Raw genomic sequence first — 22565 nt, 5'->3', positions numbered from 1 at the left:
GGTTCGGTCCCTGGTCAAGGAACTAGGATTCCACAGACCGTGTAGCGCAGCCAAAAAAAGAAAGAAACACTATCAAGTCTGTAGTAAAAGCTAATTTCTAACATCATATAGTGTTAAATAATAGTGGTCGAGGCCAGTTTTTGTTCAAGGAACTTTTCAGGCTTGGCCCTGAGCTTTAAAAAACCGCAATAAAACTTTACCACTGATAAACCATTGAACTGTATACTCAGAGAAACTATAGTCAGCTTCAGTTTCTGATAAAAATTCATGGAACTGACTCTGGGTCAGTCTATGAAGCTAATGAAATTGGCCACTGACATTTCTGCTTCAGCAGCATGTGGTAGATTAAAATTGGTAGAGTTGAGGACATTGGGAACAACACTATAGTCAAGTAAAAAACAAGGCAAATAATTTTGGAGTGGTTTTCTGTGGCTCTTGGTAATTTGTTATCAGTATAACTCAGTTGTTGTTTATTCATCATCCTTTAAAAAAAAATCAATAAATCAGACTTTACCAAAATGTGAAATTCTGCTCTTTGAAAGACATTGTCAGGAGAATGAAAAATCACAAACTGGGAGAAAGTATTTACAAAACATACCTGATAAAGATTTTTATCTAGAGTATATAAAGAACTTTTTGGAACTCAGTAATAAGAAAACAATCCATTTTGGGCTTCCCTGGTGGCGCAGTGGTTGAGAGTCTGCCTGCCGATGCAGGGGACGCGGGTTCGTGTCCCGGTCCGGGATGATCCCACGTGCCGCGGAGCGGCTGGGCCCGTGAGCTATGGCTCACGCAACGGGGGAGGCCGCAGCAGTGACAGGCCCGCGTACCGCAAAAAAAAAAAAAAAAAAAAAACAATCCATTTTTTAAAAAAAGGGGGCAAAAGATGTTTATCCAAAGAAGATGTATGGATGGAAAATAAGAACAGGAAAAGATTCTCAATACCATTAGTCATTAGGGAAATGCACATTAAAGCTACAATGAGATACCATGACATCCCTATTAGAATGATTACAGTTGAAAGGCTGACTGCACTAGTGTTGATGAGGGAGGGTGTGGGCAGCTGGATCTCTCATACACTGCTGGTGGGATTCTAAACTGGACAGCCACTTTGGGACATCATTTGGCAGTTTCTTAAAAATTTAAATATACATCCACATCATCCAGTTATTATACCCATAGGTAATATTTACCCAAGAGAAATATATTCGTGCAAAGACTTATACACGAAAATTTGTGACTTTTTCTAGTAAGACAAAAACTGGAAAACAACCCAAATGTCTGTAAGTAGGTGACTAGATCAACAAGTTGTGGTATAGCTGTACAAGGGAATACTACTCAGCAATAAAAAGTATTGATCTGTTGATAAACAGAATAACTTGGATGAATCTGCCCCATGGTCACATTTCCATGGCATAATGAATGATTTTGTGTCTGGTATTTTGCTTGTTGAAAAGAATTCAGTTTTTGAAACGTGTGATCATTTTTGTTTATCTTATTTTGATACCCAGGTGACCTGGCATGAAATTGCAAGGCCTCAGATACATGGATATGACCTGAAATGTTTGGCAATGATCAGTAGGTTTCAGTTTGTATCTGGAGCGGATGAAAAAGTTCTTCGAGTATTTTCTGCACCTCGAATTTTTGTGGAAAATTTTTGTGCCATTACGGGCCAGTCACTGAATCACGTACTTTGTAATGTGAGTATTCCTCTAAATGTTAACTAGATCTAGTTAACCCTTCATATAAAATTTTAGGGCTTCCCTGGTGGCGCAGTGGTTGAGAGTCCGCCTGCCGATGCAGGGGACACGGGATCATGTCCCGGTCTGGGAAGATCCCACATGCCGCGGAGCAGCTAGGCCCGTGAGCCATGGCTGCTGAGCCTGCGCGTCCGGAGCCTGTGCTCCGCAACGGGAGAGGCCTGCGTACCGAAAAAAAAAAAAAAAAAGAAAATTTTAGAAAGTTTCACTTAAGGCTGTAAATGGAGTATATGGGTAGAAAGAAAGTCAAATCATTTTATTATTGGCTTGACAAACTTTTGTGTGCACTGTGGCAGGCAGTAATTTAAATATTAATATAAGAAATTTTGTAACAGTTAAGCCCAAGAGACTGTAAAGAATTAAAATGTTAAATTAAGGCACGAATACTGTGCGTCTTCACTGTGCTTGATAACTACGATAAAACAAAGCATAATAGATGGGTCATATTTTCAAGGAGATTACCATCTAGATGTAGATTGGGGTAGTGGACAATGAAACTAATGTACCTGCAATTATTAGATGAAACCAGTTAATTGCTAAATCTTGTGACTAAAGTAATTTTCATAGGAGGAAGTGGTCGCTGTAGTAGAGTAATGAGAAAATGGGGCTTCATTTGAGTTTTGAAAGGGTAAGTTTTTATTAATGTTTGTTTATACCTCCTTTCTACAAAAGATTTGAGCACTTACAAAAATACATGGTTATAAACATTATAAAGTAACCAGTTATGAAGGAAGGGAAAGTAAGTAGGAAGGTAGTTGTGTTACACAGAAGTGCACGTCATACAGTCCGTTGCAGTACTTAGAGTTGGGTCATGAATTTGCTTCTGATCTTGAAAAGGATGAGTACAATTTTGATAGGCAGATGGAAGGACAGAGAGCAGTGGGGTGGCCAGAGCTGCTTGAATGAAGAGTATATAGAGGGAAATGGAGGGGCTGGGGGAAAGTCAAATGGTGGAGGACCTTGGGAGGCAGGCATAGTTCAGACTCTGGTACCAGCGGAGGTCCCTAAACAAAGAAAGTGATGAAAAGCACTTTGGGGCGAAGAGTTATGTGGGAGCAGGATACCTTTGAGCCCAGAGACTTTGAAGGCAGGGACACTAGCACCAGTCTGGGTAAGACTGGAGAAGAAAGTAAGAGTCATTTTAAAAGAAATGTCCAACTATGTTTCTTGGAGTGTATCATGGGCGCCTCAGGCCACAGGCTCTCTTGATTAGGTAAAGGAGATGAAAGATTCTGTTATGCTGTTTCTAATGCTAATGGACAGTGGAACAAGATCAAAAGGGAGGCCTCGACTGGTTATTATACCGTGCTGAGCATATGGTGGTGGAGGGCAAGTTGGTTTGAGGATCTGACAATTCTAGGGATTGAAATGTGGTTTTAGGATTCCATAAGAGGCTAGTCCCAGGTGTATATTCAATTCTGTGTCCTAAGATACAGGAATCCTGTAGACTGGAAAGCCTCTTGCTGCTTTTTGGGTTTGTTCCCATACTAAATGTTGGGATATATAGGAATGCCTCTTATTGCTCTCTTCCATGGTGTTTTATTTTTCTTGTTTTCTAAAATAAAGCATCCTGCATTTCAGGTACCTATTCTTGGTGATGGTTTAAATTCCCATAGCTCATGTTTGTGTTCAGTTCCAGCCCCTGTATTAAAATTTAAATTGTAAGAAATGCTCTTAGCTTATGGACATGTGCCACTTTTGATGGTTAGCATTTGTTTCATATGTAATAATTTAATTGATATTGTAGGATATAAGCAGATTATTGCCACTTCAAAGGGCACTCTGTTACAAGGTTTTAAAGTATTCAAAATTTTAAATATGTTTAATGAAAATACTATGTGCCTTCCTGGGAAACGTGTGTTTATATGAGCATCACCAGGGATGTGCCTGTGAGACTCTTGGAAATAAAGCTCCAGGCCTTCCATTCTCCGCCCATTCTTTGCTAGAAGCCAGCACAGTGCTTTCCTTGTCACACCCTGACACCCATTGAGCTGTCAGGGTTCAGTGAGCTTGTGGATGAGAGGATGCCCGACGTTATGGATTGGGTCGGGGCTGGGGATTAGCTGGAGCCTCTCTGCTGGAGAGTGATTGCTTAGTATTGCATCTCTCAGTTCAGGAAATGGAAGTGTGGGCAGATATCTACACAGAATGGTAAAATGGTCTTTACACTGCTTCTCAGCATTTGTGAGCATAACATTTTTTTATAGTGACTGAGGTAACAGTAACTTTTAGCATTTAAAACATGTATCATACTTTTTATCCAGCAAGATGGTGATCTTCCAGAAGGAGCTACCGTCCCTGCTTTGGGATTATCAAATAAAGCTGTCTTTCAGGGTAAGGCTTTCGTCTCCAAAATTACTGAACCTATAGTGGTGCTTAAAACCTAGTTACACATTTGTATATTATGTACCTAATGTTCATTACAGGTGATTTATTATTTTTAAAAATCACAGTACACGCATCTCTCTTCTGTGAGCTATTTCATGGTAACTACTCTGTGTACACATGCAGACCCTGAAATAGGTGCTGCTTTTACAAAGTGTATTTCATGGAGCACTCACAACCACAGATGCTAATGTGGATAGCTTGAAAAATGTGTTCCACAGTTTAAAAAGTTTGGGAAACATTAGGTCAAAGGAAAAGGAAGGAATCTATGGAATTGACCAGTGCTCTAAGGAGCGCATTTGGAAAATACCAGAGTAGTGGAAATACCCTTGGCTTTGCCATCACGCGGATACAGCGTTGAACTACACTGCCTTCAGGTACCACTATTTTCTAACTAGTGGCCGTAATATTGGGACATGTGCAGGAGACATAAAGTTGGTGACTACATTTATGATGTTGATGTTTGTTTTAAACTAGGAGATATAGCTTCTCAGCCTTCTGATGAAGAGGAGCTGTTAACTAGTACTGGTTTCGAATATCACCAGGTGGCCTTTCAACCCTCCATACTTACTGGTAAGAAAAGGCAAAAAGATGGTTCTCTAGAATCGTTAGTACAGTACACATAGTATGGGGTCTGTCACCACTGACCTAAATAAGTGCTGCAGAATTCACTTGTTTATCCGCATGAAAGTGGAAAAATTAATTGCAATGCTATAAATTTATTGTAGAACCTCCCACTGAGGATCATCTTCTGCAAAATACTTTGTGGCCTGAAGTTCAAAAACTGTAAGTTAAATTGTACTTAGCTCTTTAGTCTGATTCGATCGTAACTTGTGATGCCCCCTTCCCAACCAATTTGATTTTCTCCTTTGCTTTCCTCTTACCTACATTTTCCCTCCTGCTGTAAACATCTCTTGATGGCCTTCATAAGGGGTGAAAATCAAACTTCACATAGATATTTATATTGCTATGTATTATATTTACTAGATTTATTGGTCTTGATTTTTAAAGTAGAGAGACAACACTATTTTTTTTCCTTTTTAAAAAAAATTTTAAGTTTTGTTATTCTCTTGGTCTTTTTTTTCCTACAGTATTTCCCTATCAGGACCTTTCTATGGTTTGTTATTTATGGTAGTGGCTGGCTGGCGGTGAAAACTTGTATTTTAATCTAGTTGTTTGAATAAGTTGTATTACTACTAGGAAGTTGGCATTTTTCTCCAGTCTCTGCTTTTACCCCAAATATTTACCTAGACAAAAGTACAATGTTTCTTAAAAGAACTGTGTGTTAGCTGGAGAGATTGATTTCTTCTCTCATTTAAAAATTTTGCAGCACAGGAATAGGTACATTTACTAATTACTTACTTACAGGGGTCATCCATTTTCTCTTTTTAAATTTTAGATACGGACATGGTTATGAAATATTTTGTGTTGCTTGTAGCAATTCAAAGACACTGCTTGCCTCAGCTTGTAAGGTAGGGCATTTTACTTTTTTATTCTACTTGGTCACAGGTTATTTGAGTCATCAGGCTCCTGCAAGCTTAGTAGTGATGGAGGCAGAATTTGACACGAAAGGCCACAGGTGCCTGATTTTTCTGAATCTTGCTTTCTCAGTCTCTTTTCCATTCTGTCCCATCAGAAGCTTGCAGTTGCCTTTTAAATCTGTTTCAGCTGCACATTTTTGTTCTTAAATACTTGGTTTGAGCCGATTTATGCCCCTACTCAGAAACTATTTAATCAGGTATCTTAAAATGAGAGCTAAAAATGTGGTAGCATAAATTTTTAGTAATGGGAGTCCTGGAGACAGAGGGGAATGAGAAGGTGAAACCCCGCACCATGTATGCCATCTGACCATCTCTTGAGGACACTGTGGGTGCTGACCTAAGTGAGTAGAGTCCCTTGGCCCTTGCCACGGTGAGGCAGGATGGTGGCCAGCTCAATGAGCCACCAGCACGTGACACTGTGGAATAGTGCATCTCAGACATCTGCCTGGGAGAATGATCTTGAACTTGCTATTCAGTATTTATATACTGTGGAGGATTGTGTGAAAGGTCTGAGACCTACACATTCCCCTAACTTTCCTAAAATTTATTTATTAAGACACCAAGAAAATTAATTTATTTATCTGTTTTAAGCATGATGATGAGAGCTGCCCACCTGGATGGGCACCTATGGGGTTGTTTTGTTTTGGGGGTTTTTTGGTATGTTTGTTTTCTGTCCCTGCTCTTGCTGTGGTTTCTTGCTACTGGCCTGTATTGAGGGACCTCCTAGGAAATAATTGTTGTGCTCCTTCTGCCCCACCCCCTTGTTTGTTGTCCTCTTTGTGAGGGTGGTACTGAGAGGGTGGTACTTCCTTCTGTTAATACAAGGCCCTTTGGAAAGAATAGGGCATAAGTAGCAAGAATAACTGTGCTTCTACCGAGCAGCTAATTTGTGTCTTAGGGCACTGTCAATCACATAATTATTTTCTCCTTTTCAAGTTGGCTCACTTGTAGCAAGTATGTGCATTTCTTTTTTGAACTAACATTTTTAGCTGCTTTATTTAGGTGTCATTAGCGTGCTGTCAACTGCATGTTGAAAGTGAACAATTTGATAAATTTTGACATATGTTTATACCTGTGAAATCATCACTACATATCAAGATAGTGAACATACCATCAGCCCCCCAAATTTCCTCTGCCCCATCCCTAGTAAACCACTAATCTGCTTTTTATCATGATAGAGTAGTTTACATTTTCTAAATTTTTGTATAAATGGAGTCATATAGTATGCACTCTTTTTCATCTGGCTTTTTTCATTTAGCGTAATAATTTGAGATTCATCCATGTTGTTCCATGTATCAGTTGCTCATTTTTTTTTCTGCATAGTCTTCCCTTTTACAGATATACTACAATTTGTTGATCCATACACTTATTAATGGACATTTGGGTGATTTCCAGTTTTTGGCTTTTATTAATAAAGCAGTTATGAATATTTGTATACAAGTCTTTGCATGGATATATGCTTTCATTTCTCTTGAGTAAATACATACGAGTAGAATTGCTGGGTATATGGTAGATGTATATTTAAATTTTTAAGAAATTGACAAACTATTTTCCAAAGTGGCTGTACCATTTTACAATCCCACTAGCAATACATGAGAGTTCCAGTTGCTCCACGCCCTCACCAGTGCGTGGTATTGTCAATCTTTTTAACATTAGCCATTCTGATAGGTTTGTAATATCTCATTGTGCCTGTAATTTGCATTTCCGTAATGATTAATGATGTTGAACAGCTTTTCATGTGCTAATTTTCCAACTGTATGTCTTCTTTGATGAAGTATCTGGTCAAATCTTTTGCCCAGTTCTTTATTGTATTGTTTTCTTATTACCGAATTTTGAAAAGCTCTTTATATACACTGGATACTACTTTATCAGATATATGCTATGTAGGTAGTTTTCCCCAGTGACATTTCCTTCATTTTCTTAACAATGTTTTTCAAAGAGCAGAAGTTGTATGTTTTGGTGAAGTCTAATTTATCAATTTTTTTCTGTATTGGGTTTGTGCTTCTAATGTAGTATCTAAGAAATCTTTGCCTGGGACTTCCTGGTGGTCTAGTGGTTAAGATTTCACACTCCCACTGCTGGGGGTGCGGGTTTGATCCCTGGTCAGGGAACTAAGATCCCGCATGCTGTGCAGAGTGGCCATAAAAGAAAAAGGAAAGAAAGAAATCTTTGCCTGACTCAAGTTCTTCTGCCGCATTTTGTTCTAGGAGTTTTATAGATTTTAAGTTTTATGTTTAGACCTATGATACATCTTTTATTAATTCTTCCTGTTGTATGGAGTATATATTACAGTTGATTTTTTTTGCATGTGGATATCCAGTTGTTCCATCATTATTTGTTGAAAAGACTATCCCTTCACCTCGTACCTTTTGCATCTTTGTCAAAATTAGCTGTCCATATATGTTTGGGTCTATTTCTAGACTTTATTTTGTCCTACTCATCTTTTTTTTTTTCTTTCCTGTTTTGATGCCAGTGCCACAGTCTGTTTAACAACTATAGCTTTTTATACTGTGTCTTGAAACCAGGAAGTAATTGTCTTCTAACTCTCTTCTCACTTTTCAAATGTATTTTGGCTATTCTAGGTTCTTTACTTTTCCACATGAATTTTATAATCAGCTTGACAGTTTCTACAAAAGTATGTGCTGGAATTTTGATGGGGATTGCATTGAATCTATAGATTAATTGTGGAAGAATTTTAACAATATTGAGTCTTGACTCATGAATGCAGTATGCCTCTCATTTATTTAGATCTTTAATTTCTCTCAGGGTTTTGTTTGTTTTTTTTTAGTAAGCCTTTTATCTTGGAATAATTTTATATTTAACGAAAGTTGCAGAGATAGTACCTAGAATACCATTATACCTCCTACCCAATTTTCCCCAGTGTTAACATCTTAATATTATCAGGAATATTTTGTACTTTTCAGTGTCAGCTCTTACACGTATTTTGTCAGATTTATCCTTATTTCATATATTTTATGTTAGATTGTTCATTGCTCACGTAAGGAAATGCAGTTGCTTTTTGTAATCAGTCTTTTATCCTGCAACTTGCTAAACTTATTACTTCTTATAGCTTTATTGTAGATATTGGATTTTCCACATAGATGCTTATGTTGCCTGTGAATAAAGAAAATTTTTCTTCTTCCTTTCCCATATGGATGTCTTAATGTTGACTAGACGTTGTAACATCAGAAGTCCTCACCTTATTCCTCATCTCAGCAACAGAATATTTAGTTTTGTCCATTAAGTGTTATGCTTGCTGTGGATTTTTTTTCATGGCTCTTTATCAGGTTGCAAAATCTCCCTGCGGTTCCTAGTTTGCAGAGAGTTTTTATCAGGAATGGATGTTAGGTTTTGTCAAATGTTTTTTCTTTATCTCTTAACATGATCATATGTTTTTCCCATTTTAGTTTATTAATATGGTGAATTACATGGATTGATTTTTCAAATGATGAACCAACTTTGCATTCCTGGAACCAAACCCCAAATGCTTATATTATATATATATATTTTTTTTTTTCAATTATTCTTTTTATTGAGGTATAACTGACATATATAACATTATATTAGTTTCAGGTGTACAACATAATGATTCAATATTTGTATACATTGTGAAGTGATCACCACAATAAGTCTAGCTAACATCCATCATCATACATAGTTACAAGAAATATTTTTTCCTTGTGCTGAGGACTTTTAAGATTTCAGCAACTTTCAAATACGCAGTGTAATATTAACTATAATCACCGTGCTCTATGTTACATCCCCCTGACTTAGTTATTTATAGCTGGACGTTTGTACGTTTTGACTCCCTTCACCCATTTCATATATCCCCCAGTCTTGGCTTCTGGCATCTCCCAATTCATTCTCTGTATGTCTATGAGCTTGGTGGGTTTTTTTATTGTTGCTGTTTTTATATTCTGCTTATAAGTGAGATCGTACAGTATTTGTCTTTGTCTGACTTATTTCACTTAGCATAATGCCCACAAGGTCTATCCATGTTGTCACAAATGGAAATATTTCATTGTTTTTTTTTGTTTGTTTTATTTTGGTTTTTTTTTTGCGGTACGCGGGCCTCTCACTGTTGTGGCCTCTCCCGTTGCGGAGCACAGGCTCCGGACGCGCAGGCTCAGCAGCCATGGCTCACGGGCCCAGTCGCTCCGCGGCACGTGGGACCTTCCCGGACCGGGGCACGAACCTGTGTCCCCTGCATCGGCAGGCGGACTCTCAACCACTGCGCCACCAGGGAAGCCCTCATTGTTTTTTATGGCTGAATACTCTTCCACCATGGTGTGTGTGTCTGTCCGTTTTCTTTATCCATTGATCCATTTTCTTTATCCATTTGATGGACACTTAGGTTGTTTCCATATGTTGGCTATCATAAATAATGCTGCAGTGAACATGGGGGTACACATATCTTTTCAAGTTAGTGTTTTTATTTTCTTTGGGTAAATACCCAGAAGTGGAATTGCTGGATCATATGTTAATTCCAGTTTTAATTTTTTGAGGAACCTCCATACTGTTTTTCATAGTGGCTGCACCAGTTTACATTTCCACCAGCAAGGCACAGGGTTCCCTTTTCCCCATATCCTCTCCAGCACTTATTCCTTGTCTTTTTGTTGATAGCCATTCTCATGGGTGTAAGGTGATATCTCATTGTGGTTTTGATTTGCATTACCCTTATGATTAGTGATGTTGAGCATCTTTTCATGTTTCTGTTGGCCATGTGTATGTCTTCTTTGGAAAAATGTCTATTTAGATTCTTTGCCTATTTTTTATTTATTTATTTAATTTTATATTTTGCTATTCAGATGTATGTGTTCTTTATATAGTTTTTATATTAACCCCTTATCAGATGATTTGCAAACATTTTCTCCCATTCAGTAGGTTGCCTTTTCATTTTGTTGATGATTTCTTATATTTTTATATATTGTTGGATTCAGTTTGCTAAAATTTTGTTTAAAACTTTCATATATAGTATGTGAGAGACATTGCTGTGTAGTTTTCTTTCCTTGTAATGGCTTCATCTGGTTTTGGTATCACAGTAATATTAGCCTCATAGAAATATTTCCTCCTTTGCAATTTTCTGGAAGAGTTTGTGAAGAATTGGTATTTCCTTTCTTAAATATTTGGTAGAATTTCCCAGTGAAGCAAACTGACCTTGAGTTATCTTTGTGGGAAGGTTTTTAACTACCTATAATTTTTTAAATAGATACAGGGCTATTTCATTCAAGATATCTAATTTTTCGTGGGTGTACTTTGATGGTTTGTGTCTTTCAGGAAATTTGCCCCTTTTATCTGATTTGTCATATTTATTGCCATAAAGTTGTTCATAGTATTCCCTTTTGATCCTTTTATTACCTGAAGATCCCTGGTGATGTTACCTTTCTTATTCATGTTATTGGCAATTTGTCTCTTTTCTCTCATACCCTCTTTTTTTTTTTTGTGGGAGAGAATTCTGGGAATTGACCAGGAAATTAATGAGTTTATGATTTTATTAATATTTTCAGAGAACAAGCTTTTGGTTTATTTATTTTATTTATCTTGATTTACTTTTGGCTGCATTGGGTCTTCGTTGCTGCATACGGGCTTTCTCTAGTTGCGACGAACGGGAGCTACACTCCATTGTGGTGCACTGGCTTCTCACTGTGGTGGCTTCTCTTGTTGCGGAGCACAGGCTCTAGGTGCACAGGCTTCAGTAGTTGTGGCATGTGGGCTCAGTATTTGTGGCTCACAGGCTGTAGAGCACAGGCTCAGTAGTTGTGGCACACAGGTTTAGTTGCTCCGCGGCATGTGGGATCCTCCTGGACCAGGGCTTGAACCGTGTCCTCTGCATTGGCAGGCAGATTCTTAACCACTGCACTACCAGGGAAGTCCTCATTTCTTTTTCTGTCTCTAATAAGGTTAAAACTGAGGTCATTGATTCTAGATCTTTCTTTCTAATATAGGTGTTAAGTGCTATAAGTTTTCCTCTATTGCTTTCAAGGCATTCTGCAAATTTTGATACGTCGTGTTTTCATTTTCATTCAACTAAAAGCACTTTCTAATTTCTCTTTGATTTTATTTTTTAACTTAGGTTATTTTGAAATGTATTAGTTTCCATATACTGAGTGTTTTTCAGATATCTTTCTGTTATTGATTTCTAATTTAAGTTTATTTTGTTCAGAAAACATAGTGTGACTTCAATCCTTTGATATTTAATCTTGGTAAATTTGCATGTTCTTTTGAGAAGAATTTGGATTCTGTTTATTTTGGGTCGAGTGTTCTGAAAATACGAATTACATTGGTTGACAGTATTGTCTTCTTTATTCTTTTGGTTCTATCGTGAATGGCATTTTGAAATCTCTAACTATAATTGTGGACTTGTCTTTTAATCCTTATAGTTCCTTCAGTTTGTACTTTATGTATTTTTGAAGTTCTGTTGTTAGATCCTAAACATTTATGATGGTTATTTTCTCTTGATTAACTGACTAGTTTCTTATTATGCAATGAACCTCTTTACTTCTGGTAATATTTTCTGCTCTGAAGTCTACTTTCTCTGATGTTAGTGTAGCCACTCCAGGTTTCCTTTGAGTAGTGCTTGAATTATGTATCTTTTTCCATCATTTTACTTTAAGCTGTTTGTTTCCTTTTATTTCAAGTGGGTTTCTTGGAGACAGCATATAATTGGGTCTTGCTGTTTTTCTCATCTTGATAATCTTTCATTTTAATAGGGGTGCTTATTAGATCATTTGCATTTGACGTAATAATTGATATGATTAACTCCTGTCGTCTTGCTATTTGTTTTCTATTTGATCTATCTGTTCTTTGATCCATTATACTTATTTTGGATTAAGTGATTCCTTTTTATGATTCCATTTTATTTCTTTTGTTTTGTTTAGTAGATATAACTCTTTGTTATTTTATTGGTTTCACATTTTATACTATATATCTTTAATTTACCACAGTTTACCATCAAGTAATACTGCACTATTTGTGTATGATAACATAAGTATACTTTCATTTCCTTCTACTTTGTGGTATTGTTTTTGTACATTTTACTTCTTCACAGAAATCCCACAATATTATTTATACTTTAACAGTTAATTATCCCTAAAGATATTTAAATAATAAAAATATTTTTTCCATCAGATATTATTTTCGTGCTGCCTACAGGATGTTCTTAACATTCCTCATAATGCAGTTCTGCTGGTCAGGAATTTTTTCAGCTTTTTGCCTGTCTGAAAACGATCTATTTCTCCTTCATTTTTTAACTGTATTAGTGGTGGCTAAAGAATTGTTGGTTTTCCCTTAGGTACTTCAAAAATGTTGCTCCATTTTCCTTTGACTTGCATTGTTTTGGATGAGAAGCCCACTGTCATTTTTCTTTGTTACTTAGTAGTGGGTTTTTTTCCCCCAACTGCAATTTTATATTTTTCAGTGGTTTTAAACAATTTGATTACTGTTGGTATAGTTTTCTTCATGTTTCTTGTGCTTGGGTTTTATTGAACGTCTTAGATCTGTACGTTTATTGTTTTCATTGAATTTGGAAATTTTTTGGCCATTACCTTTTTAAGCATTTTTTTCTTATCCTATTGCAGACCATAGTTATATTTGGCTGCTTGACGTTGTCATAGAGTTCAGTGACTGTTTTTTTCTTTTTTTCCTACTCTGTGATTCATTTTGTCTTTTAGGTATCAGTGTTCTTTGTTGTCAGATATCTAATATTTTGGAGTGCCATTATTTCGTGTATTTTGTCTGATCTTTTAGTTTTTTTCACACAAGAGAGTAAATCTGGTCCCTGTTACTCCATATTGACCAGAAGTGAAAGTTTCTAAACTACTAATTACACAGTTAATACACAGATGTATTCTTCTTGTAAAATATTAAAGTAGTATGGAGGTTCCTCAAAAAATTAAAAATAGAACTATACCATATGACCCAGCACTTCTTCTTTTGGCTGTTTATCCAAAGGAAATGAAAACATTAATTTATAAAGATATATGTACCTCTATGTTCATTGTAGCATTGTTTACAATAGCCAAGATATGGAAGCAACCTAAGTGCCCATTGATAGAGGAATGGATAAGGAAGGGGTGGTGTGTGTGTGTGTGTGTGTGTGTGTGTGTGTGTGTGTGTGTGTGTGTGATGGAATATTACTCAGCCTTAAAAAAGAGGAATGAAATCTTGCCATTTGTGGCAACATGGATGGACCTGGAGGGTATTATGCTAAGTGAAATGAGTAAATAAGTTAGAGAAAGACACACACCAAATGATTTCATTTATATATGGAATCTAAAAACCAAAACAAATGAACAAACAAAACAGAAACAGATTCATAGGTACAGGGAATAGACAGGGTGTTTTCAGCGGGGTGGAGGAATGACTGAAGTAGGGGTTTAAGAGGTATAAACTTTCAGTTATAAAATAAATAAGTCACAGGGATGTAAGGTACCCATAGAGGATATAGTCAATAATATGGTAACAACTTTGTATGATGATGGATAGTAACTAGACTTACTGTGGTGATCATTTCATAATGTATAAAAATATTGAACCACTATGTCATACACCTGAAACTAATATAATATTGTATGTTAAATATAACCCAATTTTTAAAATTCTGATTTCAGTGCCAGTCTCTAATTATTCATCATTTCTAATTCCAGTCTGTCTCTTCTCAGAGGTTACACCTGGTTATAGTATTTATAGTATTTTCTCAGAAGTTGTTTTATTTTTTACACAGATACATAAAAAATACCATAGAAACAATATATTATTTTGAAAAATGTTTTCAGTTTATTTCACTTTAATTGCTTTATTGTTTCATCTCTGTCCTATAGGCAGCTAAGAAAGAGCATGCAGCTATCATTCTTTGGAACACTGCATCTTGGAAACAGGTGCAGAATTTAATTTTCCACAGTTTGACTGTCACACAGATGGCCTTCTCTCCTGATGACAAGTTCTTACTAGCTGTTTCCAGAGATCGGACCTGGTCACTGTGGAAAAGGCAGGACACAATCTCACCTGAGTTAGGTAAAACAGCTGCTGGTTGGGAAGATTATTAGTGAAACAGTTATGTCCATTTACCTACTTTGACCAGCTATTGTGTAAAGAGAAATAGAAATGATAATAGGGTGAAGGGCAGAGTCTGGTTGTTGTGAGTCTTTCAAAGTTTTGTGATAACTGAGGAAGACTTGACCTTCCTTGTAAGGATGATATGTATTTAGACATCTCAGTTAAAGAAACATAAAAATCTACATGTAGAAAATTTGGATTTTGCAGATGGTTACAGAATGCCACCATAAAACCAAATGGATGGTATATACTGAGGATTTTATGGGACAGGAATAATGAATATACAGTTAAATTATGAAACTCAGAAGGACCATTGTCTTTACCATTCACCTACCCACCTCTGTCACAGTGATAATTGGGAGGGGGTGTTTTAGGCATCCATTTGTGAATAACATGACCCCTGGGCAAAATGTTAGCACACCTACCTGCATTCTACTTTGGATCTGGCATAAATTGAAAAAAAAAAAAAAAAAAAAGGAAAAGGAAGGAAAGCTTCTTGTGATTGCAGCAGTAGCCTATTCTTATTCTTCCACTTTCATTGAGTAGGTAAAATCTAGAGAGTGTTTAAAGTACTTTGTGTTGTTTAATCCTGTTTTTAATTTTTCCATTGATAAAACCTACTGCAATTTGATCTTATGATATTTTTAGTCCTTTGGGTTTTTTGTGTTTTAGAGAATACCAGGGACTATGACACATACTGAGCAGTATATCAACATATACTGTTACAACTGTTACAACTAACAGACTGATTACAACTGTTACAACTAACAGACTGATTTCATTTGCAACTAGTGATTTCCTAACATGCAACTTTTTTTAAAAAAGTTAAAGTGATATTATACTAATAACAAATCCTTTAATTTGCTATATCTTTATGGATTGTGGATTAATAGATACATTAGTCTACCCTCCATACACAGTTACGTCTTTTACGTTTAGTCCCTATGAGGGCTAGAAGTTAGTTACCCTACACTTAAAATATTGCAAGGGAAGAGATTTTTTTTAAGTTCGTTTTTTTCTTTTACATTATTTAAGGGTTCATTAGTCTTTTTTTTCCATAGCTTAATACACAGATCTGGCTACTTCCTGAGTAAGTTTAAATTTCATCAGGCTTCTTCCATAAGCATAAATTGAACTTTTAGTTAAGTGTCCAGAAGATGTTTGTCATCAGTCACTAGAGAGTGACTAGTCAGTATAAAAGCATTTCCTACTAGAAAAATAACTCTATGCACATAGCCTTCTGGTGAGGGATCAGCTGCCTGGCCTTGGTTGCAAAAGTCTGTGTATATAAATTGATTGTTAAATTACATGTTGTATATGGCATTTAAACATAGCTTTCTAACAGGTAAAAAGCTGCTCTCTCCACTTTGTGACTAGTGCATATGTGTTTCTTTCAGACCCAGTTTTCAGTCTCTTTGCCTTCACTAACAAAATCACTGCTGTGCACAGTAGAATTATTTGGTCTTGTGATTGGAGTCCTGATGGCAAGTATTTCTTCACTGGAAGTCGGGACAAAAAGGTAATTTTTTTTAACTTAATATTTTTTCAAATGTAAAATAATAATATTACGGGTGTGTTTGGATAAAAAGCACATAATCCTAATTTTCTGATACATCTTTTAAAAATCAGTTTATTTATTTCTTTCTGTGTTTTTCATATGCATACATAAAAAGGCTTTTCTTACTTGTTAAATTCTATAATACATGTCTCTGAAATATCAAATACGAGAAGAAGCCCCTTCAGACACATGACTATCAGATGGCTCCAGTAGGAGAAAAGTAGTAAAGGAAATGGGTCAGGACTAAGAAAGCAGGAGAGCAGGAGTGGATGGAGGGACATAGGGAAAGACAGTTTCTGCTTTTCTTTTTCGTACTTTTGGGAATTTAAAATTCTTTCTATAATGAATGGTTATTACCTTTTCATTCAGCGAAGGAGGCAGGGTGTGTGCCTGTGTGTGTCACGAGCTGTGAAAAAAATCAGAACAAGTTAGCTAGCAGTAGGTTCTTGACCATGACCCTCGCCCTTGTTCTCTGGGAAATGTTCCCCTGGCCTCTGGTCTTTCCTCTGTTTTCATGCTCTTTAAAGCATCCTTTCCTTTTTCTGCACTTCCTGCAGACCAGAGGCGCTGAGGCACTTGAGCGTTTCCTCTCCTCTCCTGCCCTCTCCAGTCACAGTCATGGTACAAGTTACAGAAGCAGAAGACTAACACAGCATGCTGTCACTCAATGAAACACTGAAATGTTAGCCTCTGAAGTACTTCTGTCATTTGCCTATTCATTTCTTCCCCGGCATTTGTCTTCCTACTCTCTGCTAGCTGCTCAGGCAGCAGGACTGCTTCTGCCTTCCACAGTCAGGCCCGGTAGCAGATGGTCCAGCTGTGGCTGTCACAGTTAGGTCAAGGCTGAAACGGACAAAGCATCATCCGCCATGCAGTCTCAGAAATGCACTCCTGCTTGCTTGGGTGGAGCCCTCTGCTCAGAATCTTGCTTTGGTCCTGTGTTCTCACTTCCCTCTCCATTTCTTTGTGACCATTCACACCCTTCTGAGGCATGAGCTTCCAGGAAAGCCTCATTTCTTATGCGGTGTATCATCAAGGTTAGGGCCTCCCGAGTGAGCTGAGCTGATTCCATGAGCAGTGGGTGGTGTAGAAGAAGAGCCAGGGACTTGGTTGGTTTCATGCATTTTGTGGTAATTTCTTGGGGTGGTGCACGAGCACCTTGAGGACGTGGTGGACAGAATCTCACTGGATCAGAACTGGTTTCCTGAGTGTAAAGAGCAGGCTAAACACACCTGGTCTCTGGGCGGGGACAGTCATCTTTGGACCAGCACGGTTGGGTAGTTGAGGTCTCAGAGACATGTATCTGCTACATGGTGGCTTCTCTGTGATGCTTGAAATGGTCAGAAGTCCTGGAACACAAATGAAAATGATGCATTTTTTAAAATGTCAGTGTCCTCTATGCCATTGAAACGCTCTAATGCATTGCTAGAAACCTTGCAAAGAGAAAATTTTACAGCGTTTGATCTGTCTGTGTTAGGTGGTTGTCTGGGGTGAGTGTGACTCCAGCGATGACTCCACTGAGCACAGCATCGGCCCCTGCTCCTCCGTTCTGGACGTGGGCGGAGCTGTGACTGCCGTCAGTGTCTGCCCAGTACTTAACCTTTCCCAAAGGTCAGTCTCTGTGTGGGGCTTCATCTTATGTTTTCTTTAAGAAGACCACTTAGTTTCTCAATGTGTAGCCCTCTTATACTTTCATCTTTGGGTTCTCCTAGCTTCCAAGTTAACCATTTTTTTTTATAATGCTTATGTTTCTCATAGGATTTCTTTTTTGTTTTTAACACCATTTTATTTTATCTTATCTTTCTGATCAACCCCTATTTATTTATTTATTTGTTTGTTGGTTTGGCTGTGCTGCGTGGCTTGTGGGATCCTAGTTCCCAGATCAGGGATCAAACCCAGGCCCCCCCAACAGTGGAAGCTCAGAGCCCCAAACACTGGACCACCAGGGGGAACTCCCCTCAAAAGATGCTAAATTGATAGAGCTTGATGATATTCAGCGTGGTGAAATAGAGATTGGGAGGGTGGCTCAAAGGTTCTTATTTCACCAAATTTAGGACTGTGGTGCTTTCTCTGTAACAAGTATCTTGGGTAGAACAAGGGTCTCTGCTGCCAGCCAGGGAAACACTGGCTTATGGGCCTTGCCAGCAGAGGGCAGAGGTAGAACTGTGAGCATCCTCGATGGAGAGGAGGCTCTGTGAGCGCACAGTAGAGCAGCGCACTGGATCCTGGGCCCGAATTTTAAACAGAGTCCTTTGTAAGCCAGAGACAGTTGGGAGCACTGAAGAACTACTTTAGATTGGTGATGATGGAGATAACAGAAGTTCATGCTAAATTAATCACTGTCTTTCCCTTCCCTTAAAAACAGATACGTTGTTGCAGTAGGATTAGAGTGTGGAAAGATTTGTTTATATTCTTGGAAAAAGACTGATCAAGTTCCAGAAATAAATGACTGGAGGCACTGTGTAGAAACAAGTCAAAGGTATTTCCTTCCTGTTTCTGCTTCCATCAGATTAGATAGATATCATGGAGTCTTTAGCAGCAAATCTTATGTCACATTTGCATGGAGAGAAACACAAATCTCTTCATGGTGCTTACTGCTAATTTGTACCTCTGTGTTTTGTGACAGTCTCTTGAGATTGACGTTTATTACTATATTGCACTTGTTTTTTAAAAGTTTATTTGACCAAATCCTTGTTTGCATGATACTGTGTTTACAGACAACGCATTGGAGGTGAAAGTGATTTTCATAATGATGAGTTTCAGAATTTGACTAAGTAGAATCTTAGTAAAATTTAATTCAAAATGTTGGTGGTGTTTTGGAAATATTATAGATTGTGTTTGGTAGGCGAATCTCGTGTTTGAACACTTTAGCTCACATCCTGAGATAGAGTAAACCGTCAAGTGCCCCTCAAAGCCCTGTGACCAGCCTTCAGGCAGAGTAAGTGCTCCTGAGCCTCGTGCCCTGGGCGTGGGCCTTTGCCACCTGAGCTGCTCAGAGCACCTGCTGTTTACAGCCTCCTCCTCATTCACCTGCTTAGACAGCAGGGAACACTTTTTAATCTACTTCTTTACCCATTTCGTTAGTTAAAAATGACTAAACTTTCAAAAAGTCATTCATGTCATTCTGTGTTAGATTTGTTTTAGGATTCTTCAACCTTCATGTATTTAAACTATCCAAAATATAACTTCAAATACAATTCCAAACAACAGCATCATGAGGAAGGTCATTGGCTTGATGCCGAGAGACATATTGTACAAGATACACCTTCCAGGGGAGTTTGTCTCCTTACCAGCAAAGCATGTTAATGCTCATGATAATTGTATTTATTTAAATGTATTTAAAATGAGATCTGCTTTATTACTGCTGTCCTCATGGGTTCTCTCCCACCTCTCTGATGCCGGGTTTAGCTGTTGAAACAGTTCATGCTATTGGCTTACTGAAGAGAGAGGTATCCAATGAAATTCCGTGTTTCAGGCACTTGAAACTTCCTCTCTTCCTGGCCTCCCCTCCTCTTCTTTTCCTTCCTTTCACTTTGCCCTACCCATGATGCTTGCTCTGCCTCTGCCTAGTACCCAGACCACTTCTGTGGCCCGAATGTGGAACAGTGGCAAGAAGCCCCTCAGAAAGTATGGGCAGGGGACATGTACAGAATTTGAGTTTTTCATTTAAAATTTTTTTAGTCATTATGGTGACTTTGGATTTGCAAGAACTAATTCCTGGCTTACCTTATATTATTTGGATTGCTAATATTACACTTATCAGATTACGAGTACTTTTCAAATGAAAGGTTTTGCTGATAATGAAATATAAACGAAGGTAATATAAGCAAACACTGCCTTCTAGGTTGGCTCCCCGAACTCCCTGGCTTCTAAATGTGATGTGTTAACACGCTGGATTTAAAGAACATTACCAAAAAAGAAAAGAAATGAAACATACCATCTCAAAGCATATATAGCCAAATAAGTACTGTCCCTCAAAGTATCTTCTCTGGGAAGCAAAGTACTATATATATATACTAGTCTAAATATATTCTTGTTTCAGTGATGTCACTACTTCAAATCATTCTTTTAATGAAATGAGAGAACTTTAATATTAATCCAGAACAAATGAGATCCCAGTGATGTTGCTGTTACTTAAAATATTTTTGGAACTTCTCTTTAGGAACTGTGTTCAAAACTAGCTTACTAGTGATGCAAGAAAGCCAATTATGATACCTTTTATATAAAGTTTTCCTCATTTTGACCATTCACTTTTTTTTTTTTTAGCTTAAACTTCATCTTATTTATAAGCTCATATCCAGATGACTTTTGACTTCTTTCAGTGATCAAATTCATCCTCAAAGGAAGATGAGCTCTCATTGAGAATACTCAGGTCGTAGTCTGTGTGGAAGCATTTCCTTTAGGAGAATTTCAGGAAACACTGAGGCACAGCAGCATTGTTGGAATGTGTGGACCCTTCTAGAGTGGCCACTTGCAAGGGCTCACAGTCATTTGGTGACTTAGGTTCTGGTGTGCTGATTTTTTTAAATGTGTTTCATCACTTCGAGGCTATACTTCATTCTTTTGATCCTGAGAGTGCGTTGGTGACAGGGACTCTCAGAGTCTGCAAGTATAATTTGTGAGCTCAGGTATTATTTTCAGTGTTTACTGCTTTAAAACTTGCACCATATTCACCTTATTCCGTTTTGGTTTGGAGGACTAGTTTGCAGGTTAAATTTATAGAGGATATTATATTTCATAGAGATTTATTAATAATCTATGTTTGGTAGCATCCTAGGTCAGCCATGAGGATGGGGGCTGGGGGTAGTGTGTTAATATGAACATCTTGCCCAGGGTCATGCAGTTACAGGTCACATTGGAGACCAAGGTTCTTTCACTGGGTAGTTTATTAAATCTTTCACTATCTTTTCTTACCCAGCAGTAAATAATGAGAGTAAGCGTCCATTCAAGTTACAGGGATGTCAGAAGATCAAATATAGAATATGTTGTAAAGTTGGAATTCTTTAGAAAAGAAAGACATTTAGTAATGTTACCTGAAAGACTGATTTTAATAGTTAAAATTGATGGTTAAAGCAAAATTTGACATAAATGCATTGTCTATTTCTTGCTCTTTTTGGTGGTGTCCTTGGTCAGTAAGTAAAATGTTTTCAAGGCTAACATAAAATTGCTAAAATATTAGTGATGGTATTTTAAAACCTGTACAATTACATGGTCAGGTTTTGACTTCTATTTATGTTAACAGCACTAATAGGAAGCGCATACTAACTGAATTAATATGCAGGTGAGCACCCAGAAAAATATTTCATAGTCATAGCATACATTCATTTCATGATTTCTCTATCTTTGTTTTAGCCAAAGTCATACACTTGCTATCAAAAAATTATGCTGGAAGAACTGTAATGGAAAAGCTGAACAGAATGAAGCAGAAGGCACTGAATGGTTACACTTTGCAAGTTGTGGTGAAGATCACACTGTGAAGATACACAGAGTTAACAGATGTGCTCTGTAATGGACTTAATGACTGCAAGCATATACTCGTTGGTGTCTTAAAAATATTTATCATGTAAATAGATAACCTTTCTTTACCTCATAATTTCATTGCATTTCATGCTTAAGACCTAAGGCAGTAGTCCTCATGTGAGTCTCAGACCCTTTGAAATATGATGAAAGCTACAGACTCTTTGCTCAAAATGTTTATATACACACAGTCTCAGAACCTTGCCCATACTTTCAGGGATTCAGACCTGCATCTGTGTGTCCCAGATTGAGAGCCTCTATTCTTTCTTTCTTCATGAGCAAATTTGCCTAATTTTGTGTCATTTCGGGCCTTCTCTTTTCAAATGTTTGGGACGTTTCATTATTTACTACCCTCCTGTGAGGGATAGCCTCAAAAATAAAAAGAGATAAAACCCAGATTACTCAATTTTTATTTTAACAGTTTTTTGTAAATACGCAGACCACACAAAGTGTGGTCTTGACCCCTGCCTCCTAGTACACACCAACCATTCTAGGAATTTGGCAGGTTGTGAGTTTGAACTGTAGTTGGTCCCTTCTCTTATTCTTTAAAAGTACATAGATGCTTCCTTCAGAGTTTGACTTGAAGTGCTTAAAGTAACTGAGAGATATAGGGGCTGGAAAGTAGCGTCTGAATCACCTGAATTTCTGTGAAGTTGCAAGGATGAGTCACAAGAGGAAGGATGAAGTCATGAGCGTGAAGGATGTGCCCCAGGGAGAGGGCGTGATGGGAGCAGAGGGCAGAAGAACACA

The 22565-nt window shown here is 37.6% G+C and overlaps 1 protein-coding gene across 3 annotated transcripts in view; it reads left to right on the top strand.

Annotated features, from left to right (window-relative positions):
• Window positions 1-22211, top strand: part of ELP2 (elongator acetyltransferase complex subunit 2) — a 44015-nt gene extending 21804 nt beyond the window's left edge. For all 3 annotated transcript variants that reach the window (XM_033412319.2, XM_004283450.4, XM_004283449.4), the window contains 10 exons: window positions 1512-1700; window positions 4025-4094; window positions 4623-4718; window positions 4874-4931; window positions 5545-5617; window positions 14506-14698; window positions 16138-16259; window positions 17776-17909; window positions 18664-18777; window positions 21651-22211. In XM_033412319.2, coding sequence (XP_033268210.1) covers window positions 1512-1700; window positions 4025-4094; window positions 4623-4718; window positions 4874-4931; window positions 5545-5617; window positions 14506-14698; window positions 16138-16259; window positions 17776-17909; window positions 18664-18777; window positions 21651-21807 — 1206 coding nt within the window. In that variant the 3' untranslated portion in view covers window positions 21808-22211. The remainder of the gene's footprint in view (window positions 1-1511; window positions 1701-4024; window positions 4095-4622; window positions 4719-4873; window positions 4932-5544; window positions 5618-14505; window positions 14699-16137; window positions 16260-17775; window positions 17910-18663; window positions 18778-21650) is intronic.
• The last annotated feature ends 354 nt before the right edge of the window (window positions 22212-22565 follow it).

This window comes from Orcinus orca, chromosome 15 (genome assembly GCF_937001465.1).
Source record: "Orcinus orca chromosome 15, mOrcOrc1.1, whole genome shotgun sequence".
In the NCBI taxonomy this organism is placed as follows: Eukaryota; Metazoa; Chordata; class Mammalia; order Artiodactyla; family Delphinidae; genus Orcinus; species Orcinus orca.
This window is presented reverse-complemented; position numbering and strand designations above follow the sequence as displayed.